This window comes from Engraulis encrasicolus, chromosome 7, assembly GCF_034702125.1.
Source record: "Engraulis encrasicolus isolate BLACKSEA-1 chromosome 7, IST_EnEncr_1.0, whole genome shotgun sequence".
NCBI classification, from domain to species: Eukaryota; Metazoa; Chordata; class Actinopteri; order Clupeiformes; family Engraulidae; genus Engraulis; species Engraulis encrasicolus.
In genome coordinates, this window is record NC_085863.1 from 49,623,808 (window position 1) to 49,638,807 (window position 15,000).

The 15,000-nt window shown below is 43.3% G+C and overlaps 1 protein-coding gene across 1 annotated transcript in view; it reads right to left on the bottom strand.

Annotated features, from left to right (window-relative positions):
- adamts2a (ADAM metallopeptidase with thrombospondin type 1 motif, 2a) overlaps nt 1-15,000 on the bottom strand; it is an 86,471-nt gene that overhangs the window by 18,387 nt on the left and 53,084 nt on the right. Inside the window, exons 7-12 of the mRNA XM_063203824.1 lie at nt 14,367-14,472; nt 13,501-13,647; nt 10,666-10,804; nt 7,400-7,513; nt 5,328-5,473; nt 1,844-2,019 (exon numbers count right to left, since the gene is read on the bottom strand). Coding sequence (XP_063059894.1) covers nt 1,844-2,019; nt 5,328-5,473; nt 7,400-7,513; nt 10,666-10,804; nt 13,501-13,647; nt 14,367-14,472 — 828 coding nt within the window. The remainder of the gene's footprint in view (nt 1-1,843; nt 2,020-5,327; nt 5,474-7,399; nt 7,514-10,665; nt 10,805-13,500; nt 13,648-14,366; nt 14,473-15,000) is intronic.

Genomic DNA, 15,000 nt, shown 5'->3' on the forward strand with positions numbered 1-15,000 from the left:
CAATCTGGGAACTCAATGACGGACAGCGTCAAATTGTCCTCTGGAGTTCAGGTGAGTCAGCTCTTATAGCCTATGTGTGCTTCAAGTCCAGACGGTGTGTGGTAGAGGTTTCCATGCAGCTGTTCCATACTCTTTTGTTCTGTTCCGTTCACAAAGTTTTGTTCTGTTCCGTTCAGAAAAGTTCCGCTCTTTTCCGTTCACAAAAAGTTTTTGGCCCTCTCTGGCTTGCATCCGTCCTCCACCTGTGATGGTCTAGGTCTGCATGAGGGATTCAGGCGGGTCATTGCACTCTGGGGGTTTTCATAACACACATCTTTTCCCCCCTAACTTTTGTCAGCCAAAATAGCAACAGCAGTTATAAAGTCGCCACCGCCGAGTGTGAATGGCATGTGTCCAGCTCAACACACCAGCAGGACAAAACATACTGTAAAGAGGCCTAACTGCCGGAGGTGGTTTACCCAAAATATTAAGCCTCCTAAATACATGTGTATTCTGCCAGATTTACAACTTACCAAATCAGCTCTTATTTACAGTTCTTACTTTTACTCTCTGAAGTCAAATGTCTGCTTCTGGTTTGTTATGGTGTCTGTTATGTTATGTAACAAAATGGGTCATGACTGCCGAGCGTGAAGGCAGCTTTAGGGTGGGATGCATACAGGCAGGCAGGGAAGCAGGGAAACCGACAGCGGATGGACAAAGAGGTTACAAAGTTGTCTCTGGCCCAAGGGTCGCGATGGGGCTCCCAAAATTGGGTTCCCATTACTTTGTATTGGGCGGGTAGGAGGCCTTTCAGAGGATTTTGTCCCGGGCCTGGGAAAAGCTGTCGGCGGCCCTGCAGGCCGGCAGGCAGGCAGCGCTGGGTGGAGTGGACTAGGGGAAAGGAATGCTCCTGAAAGCAGCGATGGCCCAGCCAAGACAAACCTCCAGTTGGAAATAACAGCTGCTGCCCCTAGGCCATAAAGCACCAGGTCCCCAAAGAGCCTTTAATGTGAAAGGCAGGGCCACGGAAGGTAAATCTCTCCTAGTGCCTAGTAATGGTAGCACACAGCAAAAATGCAGTGTTGATGCAACACTCAGAGAGTCGATTCATCATCTTTCTCTAGAGTGTATTTGGTCCCAGAGTACTCTGTAAGTGTTGAATTAGAACCACAAAATGTACTGTGTTGAAGAAGTAGGGGGTGAAGGGGGTAGTGAGGGAGGATGCGGTTTAATAAATGATGTCATTACACTCATTATAGCGATAATGCTACTTACAACAGGAAGACTGGTATCATTATGACACCTACTTACCCCCCAGATGCCATTTCTTAGCCTTAACAACAATAGGATACATTAAAATGATTGCAGGAATAAATACTGGTTCTTAAAAAAGAACTTCTAGTGTACAAGCATGCTTGTAGCATGCAAGAAACTAGTACTACACAGTACACAGAAGTGTAAACCGTTTGTTTTCTTTTTGTTGAGCTCAATTATCGCCTTCAAAATGGCCTATTTACTGTACAGTAGTCAACCATCTATTCAATTCAATTCAACGAAATGCAATCCAACCTAGTCCAATTTTGTTTAATCCAACCCAATGGGTTTCAATTTTGTTGACCTCTATTCTATTCCACAAAATTATGGAAATATATACACTTTGAAGCTTTGCATTCTTTTCTATTGTATTCTATTGTATTGTATTGTATTGTATTGTATTGTATTGTATTGTATTGTATTGTATTGTATCCTATCCTATCCTATCCTATCCTATCCTATCCTATCCTATCCTATCCTATCCTATCCTATTCTATTCTGTTATGGTTCGGGTTTGGGTTATTGTCATGTATATGATTACTGCACTTACCGTCAGGGTGCTCGTATGGCAGCCAGTGGTGCAGGGAGTTGAGGTGTTTGAAGTAGGGATCCCACATCCTGCACTGCTCCTCTCTGAAGTCGGCCAAGGATTTATCGCACTCCTCCAAGTTGCAGAGCTGAAACTCGTAGCTGTTACCATAGCAGGTGCGGCCACCGTTGGCAGGGCTGGAGTAGAGTAGAGAGGGGGGGAATTAATCAAACCTCATGCAGGCAGACAATAAGTGGCAGACAATCAGTCTTTCTTCTCTTAAACACATTTAATGAAGTGGAGAAGAATTAACACTTTGTGTGGGTTGCCTAGAAACACAAACACACACACACACACACACGCACGGACGCACGCCCGCGCGCGCACACACGCACGCACACGCACACGCACACACACACACACACACACACACACACACACACACACACGCATACCTTGGCTAAAAAGTAAAGGCAGGGTAGGACTGAAGTAATGTGCTGCACTGCATGTTGATGAGCAGTTAAATATCCATTAAAAGAAATCTCTGACAAAGGAAACAACCTTAAATTGACACAGACGCTCTCTGAGTTGGCGACTATTGTGGAAACAGTAACACTACGAGAAAGCAGATGTGTAATTCTGACCGCAAGAGTTGACTACAGTTGGCCTTGTTATGCTATGTTCACACCAATAGCGACCAACACTAACTGAGCAACGGAAGTCATTACTTCTCTATGGAGAGTAAGCGAACTGGGCGACCAGAGCGAATTTGCCAGGGGCGAAGCAAACTGAGCGACCAGAGCGAATTTCAACGATTAAAGTCAAGCTAATATTATGGTAATGCGCTATGATGCGGTTTGTTGAAAACCAGTTGGAATGTTCATATCTCCGAATGTCCCAGGCTGTCAAGCCAGAGCCATTATTTGATTAGCTAAACCAAACATGTCAATGTCACGTCCAGAGTGAATAAAGTGAATTCATAGTGAAACTTCTTCAGCTACCTCCGCTACCAGGCAGCGTACGTCGCCCTTGGTCTGGACGATGCATTACTGTACCTAGTTGCCTAGTACCCTTTGTTAGAGACTAGTCTAGCATCAATGATGACTCATGATTGCCTATTTCGTGTCTGCACATGTCTTAATAATTCATGGGTGTTTTTGACACCCTGGCTGGCCCTTTCCTCGCTTGTTTACTTGTTAATAACATGACGAAAGCTGCAAAAGAATCTTAACTGACATGTTAAGGTTTGTGCATTGCATTCTACCTATATTTGTTACACTTTTTTCAGTGCTTCCTCACACGCTGCAACAACTAAATTTGTTACAGTATCTACAGTAGATGTCCTTTGTCAAGTCTACTGGTACATCAATGATACTCATGATGGCTTATTTCTTGTCTCCACATGGCATCATGAAAATGTGGTTAAATAAATATGCCAGTATTAGCTGTGTTTTCGTGTGCCTCTGCTAATTTGGTTGCATGGTTTCTACAAGTGACAACTATCGGTGTTGAGTGTTGCTCAGGGACGCTAAATGAATTTCAGTGAAAACTGACAATAAAGTCTAATCATATCGTATCGTATCGTATGTGACAAGTTAGGGTCAGGGGTGGGGTTTGCTTATTTGGACACTATTTTGCCATTTCCCTCACTTGTTTTGCTGCGACTAAGAATTACAGTGGCAAAAACCTTTCTTTCAAGACTAGTTAGGGTTAGGGGTGGTTTTGGACTGGGCACAGCTTAACATTCTGTTGTTTGGCAACCGTTTTCTACAGGGCCAGAGAGAGAAGTTTTTTAAAGGTTTGTCTCTTCTGAACAGCGTTGCCAATACATGGAATCCATTAGTGTGAAATAATATGTAGTTCCATGGGATCAGCTTGCCTTGCTCCCTCCTAACAGACATACAGTACAAACCCGCCAAAAAAAAGTGCTGGTGATGAAAACAAAACATGACCTGGGCGAACGAGAATCCTCCAAAGACAACGAAAGCGCTGAACTACTTGAAAATAGATCCACTTTATATTTACTGCAGCTGACATTTTGTATCCAGGACAACTGAATTATTTAGGCACAGGGCACACAGTTCCTGGGGCTAGGGGCCGTGTTCAAGAGCACTTCAGTTCAGCCATGACTGAGCATTAGCCTTTTACTTCCATCCCAACCCACACTCCTCTTGACGCTATAAGAGTTAAACCCAATGACCTTTTGACCTCCAAGACCAACTCCCTAACCATTAGGCCCCAGCTGCACCTGAGTCACGTATCCAAATACACGTCATGGAAGCAATTGCAAGCAAGGACATCTGCTGCTGCTAACTGACATGGGGTTAATAGGCTGGTGTTTACAGTGTAAGTGTTACTCTAGCATATGACTCATAATATTGAACACATTTTAACCTAAAGCACCTGCAAAAAACGCCAACTACATGCCTAAGACCTTTTTGGGAAAAGGTGCACTCAGCCTATAAAATCCTAAATCTCTCAGCCCCCGAAGCACATAAAAACATGGAAAAGTTGCATTTAAAAGCCAAGGCCCTCATCTTGCATTAAATTGTGTTCATTCAGCTCTAACGTTTTTAATAAAAAATATAAAATCTCATGAGCCTAAATGCTGCGTCCATGCAGCTCCAGGCGCCTAGGTCAATGTTGTGTAAACGTAGCATCCCGCATCACTGTTTACGGTCTGCACACCTTCCCCCTTACTCCACAATCTATATACGTACATCTACTCCGGCAGTGTATCTATTTCTATGTTTTCTGTTGATTATGATTATGCTTACTATAATGATAAAGATTACTGTCGCTGTCGGTTACTATTATATGATCCCCATCTACTTTTACTTTAGTGAAAAATATTGTAATTAATATCGCAACTATTCCGACCACTATTGCTACTACCCACTGGGTTGCCCACTGGTTTCAGCCTCTATTGCTATGAATACAATTATGATATATCATTATTCCAATTCCCGGTAACACTTTATTTTAGGGATATATCTATTACCACTAATACATACAATGTGCCTGTATAAGTAACTTATAAGGCATGTACAAAGCAAAATCAAACATTTGTTAGGCATGTACATGTACATGCACAATAAGGGATTAATTACCAATTTAACGTTAGTAAGGACCTAGTAGGCCTTAGCGTTTGCTTAGTACATGCCTTACAAGTTACTTATGCAGGCATTAACATTGTATGTATTAGAGAAGTGTACCTAAAATAAAGTGTTACCCAATCCCCATTACTGTTACTGTGGTGATAACTATTGCGATTACTATTATTCCCATGGGGTTGTCACAATGACATCCGCATCTATTGCTGCCAGTACTTTTACTATTACGATAGCTATTCCGATAACTATTTCTGTTCCAATAACTATCATGGCATTATTGCTATGATATTTGTTGTTATTATTGATATTATTATTAGTAGTAGTAGAAGTAGTATTACATTACTATGATTCATATTACCTGCAACTTTCTATTCAGTAGTGCTATTACTCACATGGGGTTGTCACACTGGCGTGTGCGGAAGCGTACACCTCCTCCGCAGGTGCGGGAGCAGGAGCCGAACTTGCTCCACTGGCCCCAGTGGCCGTCCTGCCGCAGGATATCCGGTGTCAGGGTGATGCAGTGGCCCTTGAAGCAGTGCTGTGGAGAGGGGAATAATACACAAACACACACACATGCAGAAACACACACACATGCAGAAACACACACACACAAGCACACACACACACAAACACACACACACACACACACACACACACACACACACACACACACACACACACACACACACACACACACACACACACACACACACACACACACACTTGTGAAAATATGCACATACACACAAGCACACACACGCACATAAACACGCTCTTTGTCTCTCTCTCTCTCTCTCTCTCTCTCTCTCTCTCTCTCTCTCTCTCTCTCTCTCTCTCTCTCTCTCTCTCTCTCTCTCTCTCTCTCTCTCTCTCTCTCTCTCACACACACACACACACACACACACACACACACACACACACACACAAAAAACCGGGGCCCTTTTTCTCAGGGAGCCCCATATTCCCTACAACACACACACACACATACACACACACACACACACACACACACACACACACACACACACACACACACACACACACACACACACACACACACACACACACACACACACACACACACACACACACACAAATTGACACATGGTGGCACAGTGAGAGAGGCAGTGTCAAGTTGGCAATAATGAGTTCAACTCTGCAGAGTGTTCCACATTCCTTTTTCTCGACTGACTGTGGTTTACAGTGCTGTGGTTTATTCTTCCAAAACTGATTAGATTTGTATAAAACTGAGAGGCAGTAATAAGACAAATATTGCAAGTATTGTGCATAGTCATGTCAGTATTGTGCATAGTCAGATGAAATGATCAGTGAAATGGCACAACCATGTATTGTACAAAACTACAGTAAAGCTATACGCAAACAAGTAAGACAAATGTATTCACTTCAAATTCCTGTCATTTTGGCTTTAGACTAGGCAAACCAGCTACCCATAATAACATGGAAAAACCCATGCAAACACCCACACAGGCCCAGCTGGCAGTAGTGACAAGTTGGAAGGATTTTTTTTTTATTTGGCAATGTGGTATTTGGCAATTCCACTCTTAGCTCTCACTTTTGTGCAGGGTGGTCCTTCCTTCTCACACAAAAGGAAGCAGTGCAATTAGTGCATGCATTGGCCAGCTACTCAGAGCAATGGCTTGGGTTTGTCTGATTCACATGACAAAGCATCAGGAGTTGGAAGACCGAACCGAGAGTGTTGCCTAAAAAGACAAGGGAAAGTCCCTGTCAGCACTCACTCACATACACACACACGCACGCACACACGCAACTGCGTGCACGCACACGCACACGCACACGCACACACACAAACACACACACGCACACACATGCACGCACGCACGCACACAGACACACACACATGCACATATACACACACATGCACATACACACACACACACACACACACACACACACACACACACACACACACACACACACACACACACACACACACACACACACACATAAATAGACCACGAACGAATGCAAATAATGAGATAAACTTCTCAATTGTCAGCCAGTTTGATGAGGTGGCAACTCTTGGTTTGCAATGTTGAAAGAAGTACAGTAGAGTGTGCTAGGGAGTCATATTTCAGAGATAAGGAAAGAGACAGAGACAGACACAGACACAGGAGGGGAAAGAATTGACAGGTGAGAATAAGAGGAGAGAAAGACATATAGAGAGGACAAGAAGGAGCAGACAGAGAGAGAGTGTGAGAGAAACAGAGAGAAAGAGACAGAGAGGGGGGGGGAGAAGGGACGAGAGAGGAAGGGAAAATGGAGAATCATCAAAAAAGAAAGATGGCAGAGAAGAGACAGAACTTTTTAAAAAAAGAGTGAGTGAACAGAAAGGAAGAAACATCTGGTGCCAGGGATAAAGAGATACCTAAATGAGCTCAATGGGGATAAAATAAAAGTGTGCCATTGTGCCAGTGTGCCCTACCTTCCCTGAGCCGCACCTGGTGCCATCGATGGGTGGGCCCTTCTTGGTCTTGCAGAAGAAGGGGTTCTCCGGGTGGCTACACCAGAGCTGCTTGCACGGGTCGTAGGTGCTGTACTGAAACAAACACGTTACACCTCTTGAGTAAGAATGTAATAACAGTGTAGTAACAGTGAATGGCGCTCACGTGCAGAAAAGCAAAGGTGGACACACACACACACACACAACACAGACACAGACACACACACACACACACACACACACACACACACACACACACACACACACACACACACACACACACACACACACACACACACACACACACACACACAGACACAGACACAGACACACACACACACACACACAGAGTGTCTCTGATCATTGTCCCTGGACTTAAAAACAGCCGCAAATGTCCAGATATAATAACTAAGATATGAAAACAGTAGCCGAAGCATTTTGTGACAATATTTTGTGCGGTGGATTCCTCAAATTCAGTGATATATTGTTTGTATTTTAAGTTAGTTGGTTAGTAATAACTCTCTACTCAAAACCCTTTTCATGTTTGGAGCTCCGAGACTGAAGTTCAGGTAGGAAGCCTGAGTATGAGGGCTGCTGCGTCTACCACTACTGCTACTGAAGTCTCTACCCAGCTGGGTGTCTCTGCTGAGCCAAAGGAACTCAGAGACATGGTGGTGGAGCTGAGGGGGACTGACTGTTACCGTCACTCAGAATGAGGTGCAGACTTTGAAGGTGGAAAATACAGCACAAGAGGCAGACTGAGCTGACAGAAGTGAAGACCAGACTGACTGCTAGTGAAGTTGAAGTGGCATCTATGAAGGGGGAAATTGCAGCACGGGCAGCTGATCTGTTATCAGTTGTTGATAAGGTTGCCTGCACAGTCTTATTCCGATGCATCAATTTCTGACACTTTGATCGGATAACAACTTTTGACGCCAAAGGTAGGATTGAAATATCCTTGTGGCAGCAACTGACGGATAGGGTTAGGGAAAGGTCTAGGTTTAGGTGACTGCATGAACATGCGACACGGAAGGTATAGCCTCCGTGTCAAAATTTGCCACCAGATTAAATGCTGTCAAAAATTGACACCAGGGTTGTGAGACTGAGTTGAGGTTGCAGACACCAAGACTGACAATGGAGCAGATGAAAAAAGACACAACAAAACAACACACGGTCCTCCTGGCCAGCATGAAGACTTAAGTGGTTAGCCAGACCAACAGCAATGAAGCCACTGTGATTGAAGTGATGAAACTGACCAAGAGCAACAAAGCCACTGTGGCTTTAAGTGATGGACCTGACAACAGATTTGAAGATAGCAAATGAAGTTNTTTAACCCCTTAAGACACAGCTTTATAAATTAGCTGTTACCAGAATGGCAATGACCAAGTCGTAATGTATTACAAAAGTCCCTGTGCACTGACATAGTAGTACTATAGTAGTTAACTTTCAATGACTATTACAGCGTGCCACAGGAGGTACGGCGTGCATTAAGGGACTACGTGCCAGGGGGAAACCCTGAGTGGATGGCTGGTTGGCTGGCTCCATCCTGAGAGCACATGGCCTGAACGTCTGTCTGTGAGGGAGCCCCAACCGATTGCTTGGACATCTACCAGAGTCTGGCTAAGCCTTTTAATCTGTCAGGTCCACACAGATGTGCCAGTCTGACCAGGGCTGGACTGGAGGAGAAATAGTGCCCGGGCACTTTGGGCTTAAAGGGGCCTCTCATAATTAGCGGCACAGAACTGACTCACTCAAAAAAATAAATAAAAAAATCTGAAAATAGGGGCCCACAAGGGTGCGGGGCCCACCAGGAAATGCCAACTATGCCCTGAGTCTGACAGGAAGGAGTGCAGCGCTGTGTCTTCAATGGCCTTGTTTCCTAAACTACAGTACAGTAAGTGGTGCCCCTACTATGGTCTTTCCCACCCTGCTGATGACTCATCATGATATTAAACTTTCACACATCTTGTCCCGTTCTCAATGACGTACTGAATGAGTATGGTACTTTCCCGTGAACTTGTCACAAGGGACAACATTCTGGTTTGTTTTATTTTGGAAGATGTACTTAAGTAAAATACAGTCAACGTACAAGTACAGCAAGTGCTATTTTCTCTGCAACTGGATTTTGCACTCCAAATAACTTGAACAAAAACTCCAGTCCTCTTTGTCAAATTTTTGAAGTGATGCTGCCCCATTTTTGGAAATAAGCTTATTTTACACCTCCCCTTGAGTTAAACGATTGGGTTTTACTTTCTCCTGTACTTTCAACCGTTCTCCGAGTACGGCAATGCAAATTTAACCTCCAAACTAGCAGTTAACATAGAGTACTATGAGACCAGTTAGCCGCCAGCTGGTCTCATAGTACTCAATGTTAACTGCTAGTTTGGAGGTTAAATTTGCATTGCCAACTCAAGGGGAGGTGTAAAATAAGCTTATTTCCAAAAATGGGTCAGTATCACTTTATCAGTATACTGCAGATTAAAGCATGGCTTTGTCGCTTAAGCCCAACTGTAACTTTGAATTCTGAGTTGGTGTTCTTTTTGAAACAAAATGTATCAAACTGAGACTCCAGTTTGACTTTAGCAGATCTGTGTGAAGTGTGCAGCAAATGTCAGTCTCTGACACACCTACAAACTAATCACTACTCATGACTTGGGGCACAGCTAATAACTATTATGACTGGGGATAATGGTGGTGAACGTGAGTTTGCACAGACATACAGTAGTATGCAGTAAAAATGTTTGTTGATTGAACTTAATCAAGTCATATTGTTTCTTTGACTGAGATAAGTTGAGTTTTTAGTATGTGTATGTGTGTTAGTGGCCATGCCCAGCCTGACATACTTCAAATTAACATGAAGGATTAACTTTAATTCTTATTACTGTACTTTGTTTTTGAGTTCACTCAACATTCCAAACAGCAATTCTTCTGCACCAATTCTAGCCTGGTGAACCAGCGCCACCCGCTGGACGGCAAAATGTTTTGTCTACGGGTGGGTCTGGCCTCGCATAATGATTCAATGAAGCCAGAATGCCATGAATCTGGCAAACCAATTACAACGCAAAGATGTGTTTTGAATCAATGCGGGCAGGGTTTTGAGGGAAGGTTGTTCTCATCAACAATCTTCGGATGTATTATGCATCGAGGCCAGACTAAATTAGACATCCACATTTAGTCTGGTTTATCAGGCTACACCAATTCAACAATTCCGTTCCATCCCATTGATAGTAGAATGCAGTCTGTCTCACCTCGCGACACATGAGGAAGCCCATCCCGAAGTCGAAGCGGCACTGGTCGTTCATGGAGTAATGGAGGCCCGGCAGCCCTGGACGACCCACCTCGGCCCACTGGTGGTCAAAGGGGTCGTCACGTAGACAGTTGTAGGAGCTGTGGAGCAGTTTGGAAAGAGTTAGTTAGTGGCAGTCATGGCCTGACTGTTAGGGAGTTGGTGTTTAGATGAAAGGGTTGCAGGTTTGAATCCTACTCTTATCTTCATCTCGACCCATAGTAGCTGAAGTGCCCTTTAGCAACGCACTACAGGGCAGCACAAAGTGACCGCTATAGTATTGGTTACAGTCCCAAGCAAAACCCTGCTATGGATAAAAGCATCAGCCAAGTGTAATGCAATGTCGGTTATAGGGAGAGTTTGGGTTAGGTTCATTGTAGAGTAGGATCCGAGGAGCCACTGATTTTCAATCTTCATAAAAATTAATAAATTAAAAAACGTGCAAAAGAGCCAGTTTTTGAAAGGAGTAAACAACTATGATCCAGATCCCATCAAAGAGCCATAAATCCCCTCATAGTTTGGACCACCAATGTCCATGCTCGTGAATCTACAACTCCTTTACTCTTTAGTGTTTAGCTCACAAAACAGCCATAGGCTACATTACATAACAATACTGGGAATTCACACATATAGTAAATGACGCAACACATGATAACACTAATTGTATATTATTAACACTACACTTGGCAACTGAGCAGTGGAAGTGAGACAGTTGAATGATCTCATTCCGTTCATCCATTACACTATAAATACACAACATAATACAATGTGCTTGTGTGTCTGGAATTAATTAGGTGTCATTAGCGCTAATGTGAGATGTAATAGTTATTGGATGTCAGGCCTGAGACAGGGTCGGCACTCAGCTCAGTACAGCACAGCTCTGCTCAGCTCGGCTCTGCTCCCTCACTTACTCACTCACTATAGAACTCAGTGGCGTGCACAGACAAGTTTGGGGGGGCATGTGGAACTTCCATCTGCCTTCCTAGGATACAGATAGGGCTGGGCGATATGGAAAAAAACAATATCACGATATGGATTACTTTATATCACGATAACGACATATATCACGATATAGCACAATTACATACGTTTTCAGTTATTCTCTTTATTTGCTCTTTATTTTTTCATGTCGCAAAACAACCTTTCTTTAAAATGGATCTTTTTATTCTTATTTTTACAGTTACATTAACTTATAGTGTGTATTGTGACAACATGAAATGTAATTAAATTATATTCAATTGTATAAAATTGATAAAATTACTATCACGATATAAACGATATAAGAGAAAGGTCACGATATACACTTTTATATCACGATAACGATATATATCGTCATATTGCCCAGCCCTAGATACAGAGGCTATATATTATATCGGGGCATACGTATAAACACCCACCAGGCTACATATCGATACACTTCAGCCGCCATTATACGTTGATACATAGCAAAACAAGCCCTCTTAAATTCTTTATTTTGTGATATGTGGCGAATGTTAAATGCATTGCCATAGGTGGAGACACTTGTGTCACTGTGAAGGATGCGTTTACCTGCATAAACAATGCGCCTAAGCTCACAGTACTCACATTGACTAAACCCCTGGCTTACTCAGTCACTTATGTGTGGGCTGTTTGACAATTTAATTTCCCTTTGGGATTAATAAAATTGCTCTACTCTACACTCACTAGTGAACTCATCCATTCACTCAACCACTAGTTTGTGACCTCACTTAGTTGAAAAGTCACTTGCTGTATTACTTAGTGAACAAGGTCACTCACTAGTTAGTGTCCTTAGTTAACAAGACAGCCACTTAGTAACTCGTGATTTTGAAGACTCGCTTAATCATTAGTTAGTGAACTCAGTCACTCATTCACTCTGCACACTCACTCATTCAGCAATACTTTCATGAATGCTTACTCGTTTGTTCATTCACTCTTTCATTCTGTCATTAACCCCTCACTCTTTCACTGGTGAACTCACTCATTCATTCTCTCACTCACTATTGAACTTAAGCTGGGCTTACACTGTGCGACTTTTGCCCCGATTTTGCCCCAATTTGGCACTCCCACGACTTTTTGAGAGTCGGGCCGATTTCTTGCTCAATCGCAGGTCAATCGTGAGTCTCGCATCGTGCAGTGTACATGGGGTAACGACAAGCGATTTCGCCTCACGATCGTGCAATCGCAGGGTCGCAAGAAAATCAAAATGGTTTGAAATTCTGGTTGTGACTCGTGCGTAAATCGCACAGTTAAAGCAGTGCTACGACCCAATTTGACACTTCACATGCACAAATTAATAGGGCCGTGTGATTCGCTGTTGAGTGCGACCTCATCTCCACCTCAGGTGCGCACATTCCCTCCTCTGAAGACCGGGGAAACATGCCTGTCGCGTCGTACGGTGGAAGCATTTCGCTCGCATCCGACTGTCGGCTCGTGTAGTGTGAGGACGTGAGTCGTGAGTTGTGAACTTTTAAACAGTGAAATTCCACCGTGCAGTGTGAGCAGAAGCTTAAGACCCACGAGTGAAAATATCGCACAGTGTATGCCCGGCTTTAATCGCACACCTTTTTTTGGATGCCTCCCCAACATGAACACTCCAAAATTACACAAATACATAGTAACATGGTAGGACTGACTGACTTATTCATCTGATACTCAGTGGACTGATGAACTGGGATTTTTTTTCACTGAACAAAAAAAGATGAACCTATTATCATGTATGTGAAAAATGTAAGAATTTGTAACATATGATGCACATATGATGCTCACTGTTATTTACTGATCACAAATGGGGACTCACTCAAGGTATTTGTGCAGCTCCTCGCGGCTGCACCGGGACCAGTGGAAGCGATGGAAGGCAGCCTGTACCAGGGGAGCCATGATGCTGCCCATGGGAACCTCGTCCTCACAGTCATTACCCCCCTCCCCATCATGCTCCATGCCCAGCCTGCAGTACAACACACATAGAGTGGAATGCTTTTTTATTGTCACTATTCACTTGTACAATTTACATTATATTATACATTCACAATGAGATTGAAAGCGCTCACTTCAGAACACCATTGAAACCACCAAGGGCAGCATTTTTTTAAGAGGTCCATGTAGCATATTTTTTAATGGGTTAAATTATCATTTGACTACGGTAATTTAAAGGACACAAGATAAATGTTAACAAAGGAATTGTGAAATTAATACTCAATATCACTCAATATCACATGCAGATAACTTATTTATTTTTTGGAGGATTAGTTGTCTCTCCATCATGGCCAACCTGGACACCGGGGTTGATAACCGATGAACTGCAACTAGCACATGATTATCACTACATAGTAATATGGTATGACTGATTGATTTGATTTGTTCATCAAATACTGTATAAACTAATAAATTGGCATGTTTGTCACTAAGCAAAAATAGAAGATTAAGTCAACACTTTTCATCCACCTCTGTAAGACCAGCCTATTGTTAAAACATTACACTACCATTACACTCAGAAGAGAGCTAAAGTAAACGGCCGATACATGACATACAAGGTAAAAACCAACAATATTTTGTGTCGGGTGCGTGATTTAAAAAAGTTATTTTAAGCACCAAAGACATAAGTAATGCTGTTCAAGTAAAACCAGATGATGATGTTAGATGCTAGAGAAAGTTAGAGTGTCTCACACATGGCCAGTCTCGTGGGCCACCACGAAGGCGGAGGAGAAGCCGTCCTCATGGTTGAGGGTACAGCTACGCACGGGGTGGCACATCCCTGTCACAGGGGCGAAGCCTGCAAACACACACACCAACGTGAACACACACACACATGCACGCACACAGGCACACACGCAGGCACGCGCAGGCACGCGCAGGCACGCGCAGGCACGCACACACACGGGCACGCAAGCACACACACGCACAAATTCGGACACACACACACACACACACACACACACACACACACACACACACACACACACACACACACACACACACACACACACACACACACACACCCCAAGGCACAGATGGAGAAAAGGTCATGGCTTAGTCAATATTAGTCAGAATTAGTGTGCTGAATTCGTAGGGCTATTTCCCCCCCTCTCACTTTCAGATTTGTTGCAATGCTCCATGATGTTACAAGTGATATGATACACACAATTCTCACAGTTGATTTGGTACATTTCTCCAACAATAATTGAAAATCAAAAAAGCAGTTTCTCATTTCTCTGAAGAAGGCACAAGTGCTTTGGTACTGTACATCCATTACCTAAAATGATTACTTTATGTACTGCATCATTCTCCTGTGTTTCATTAA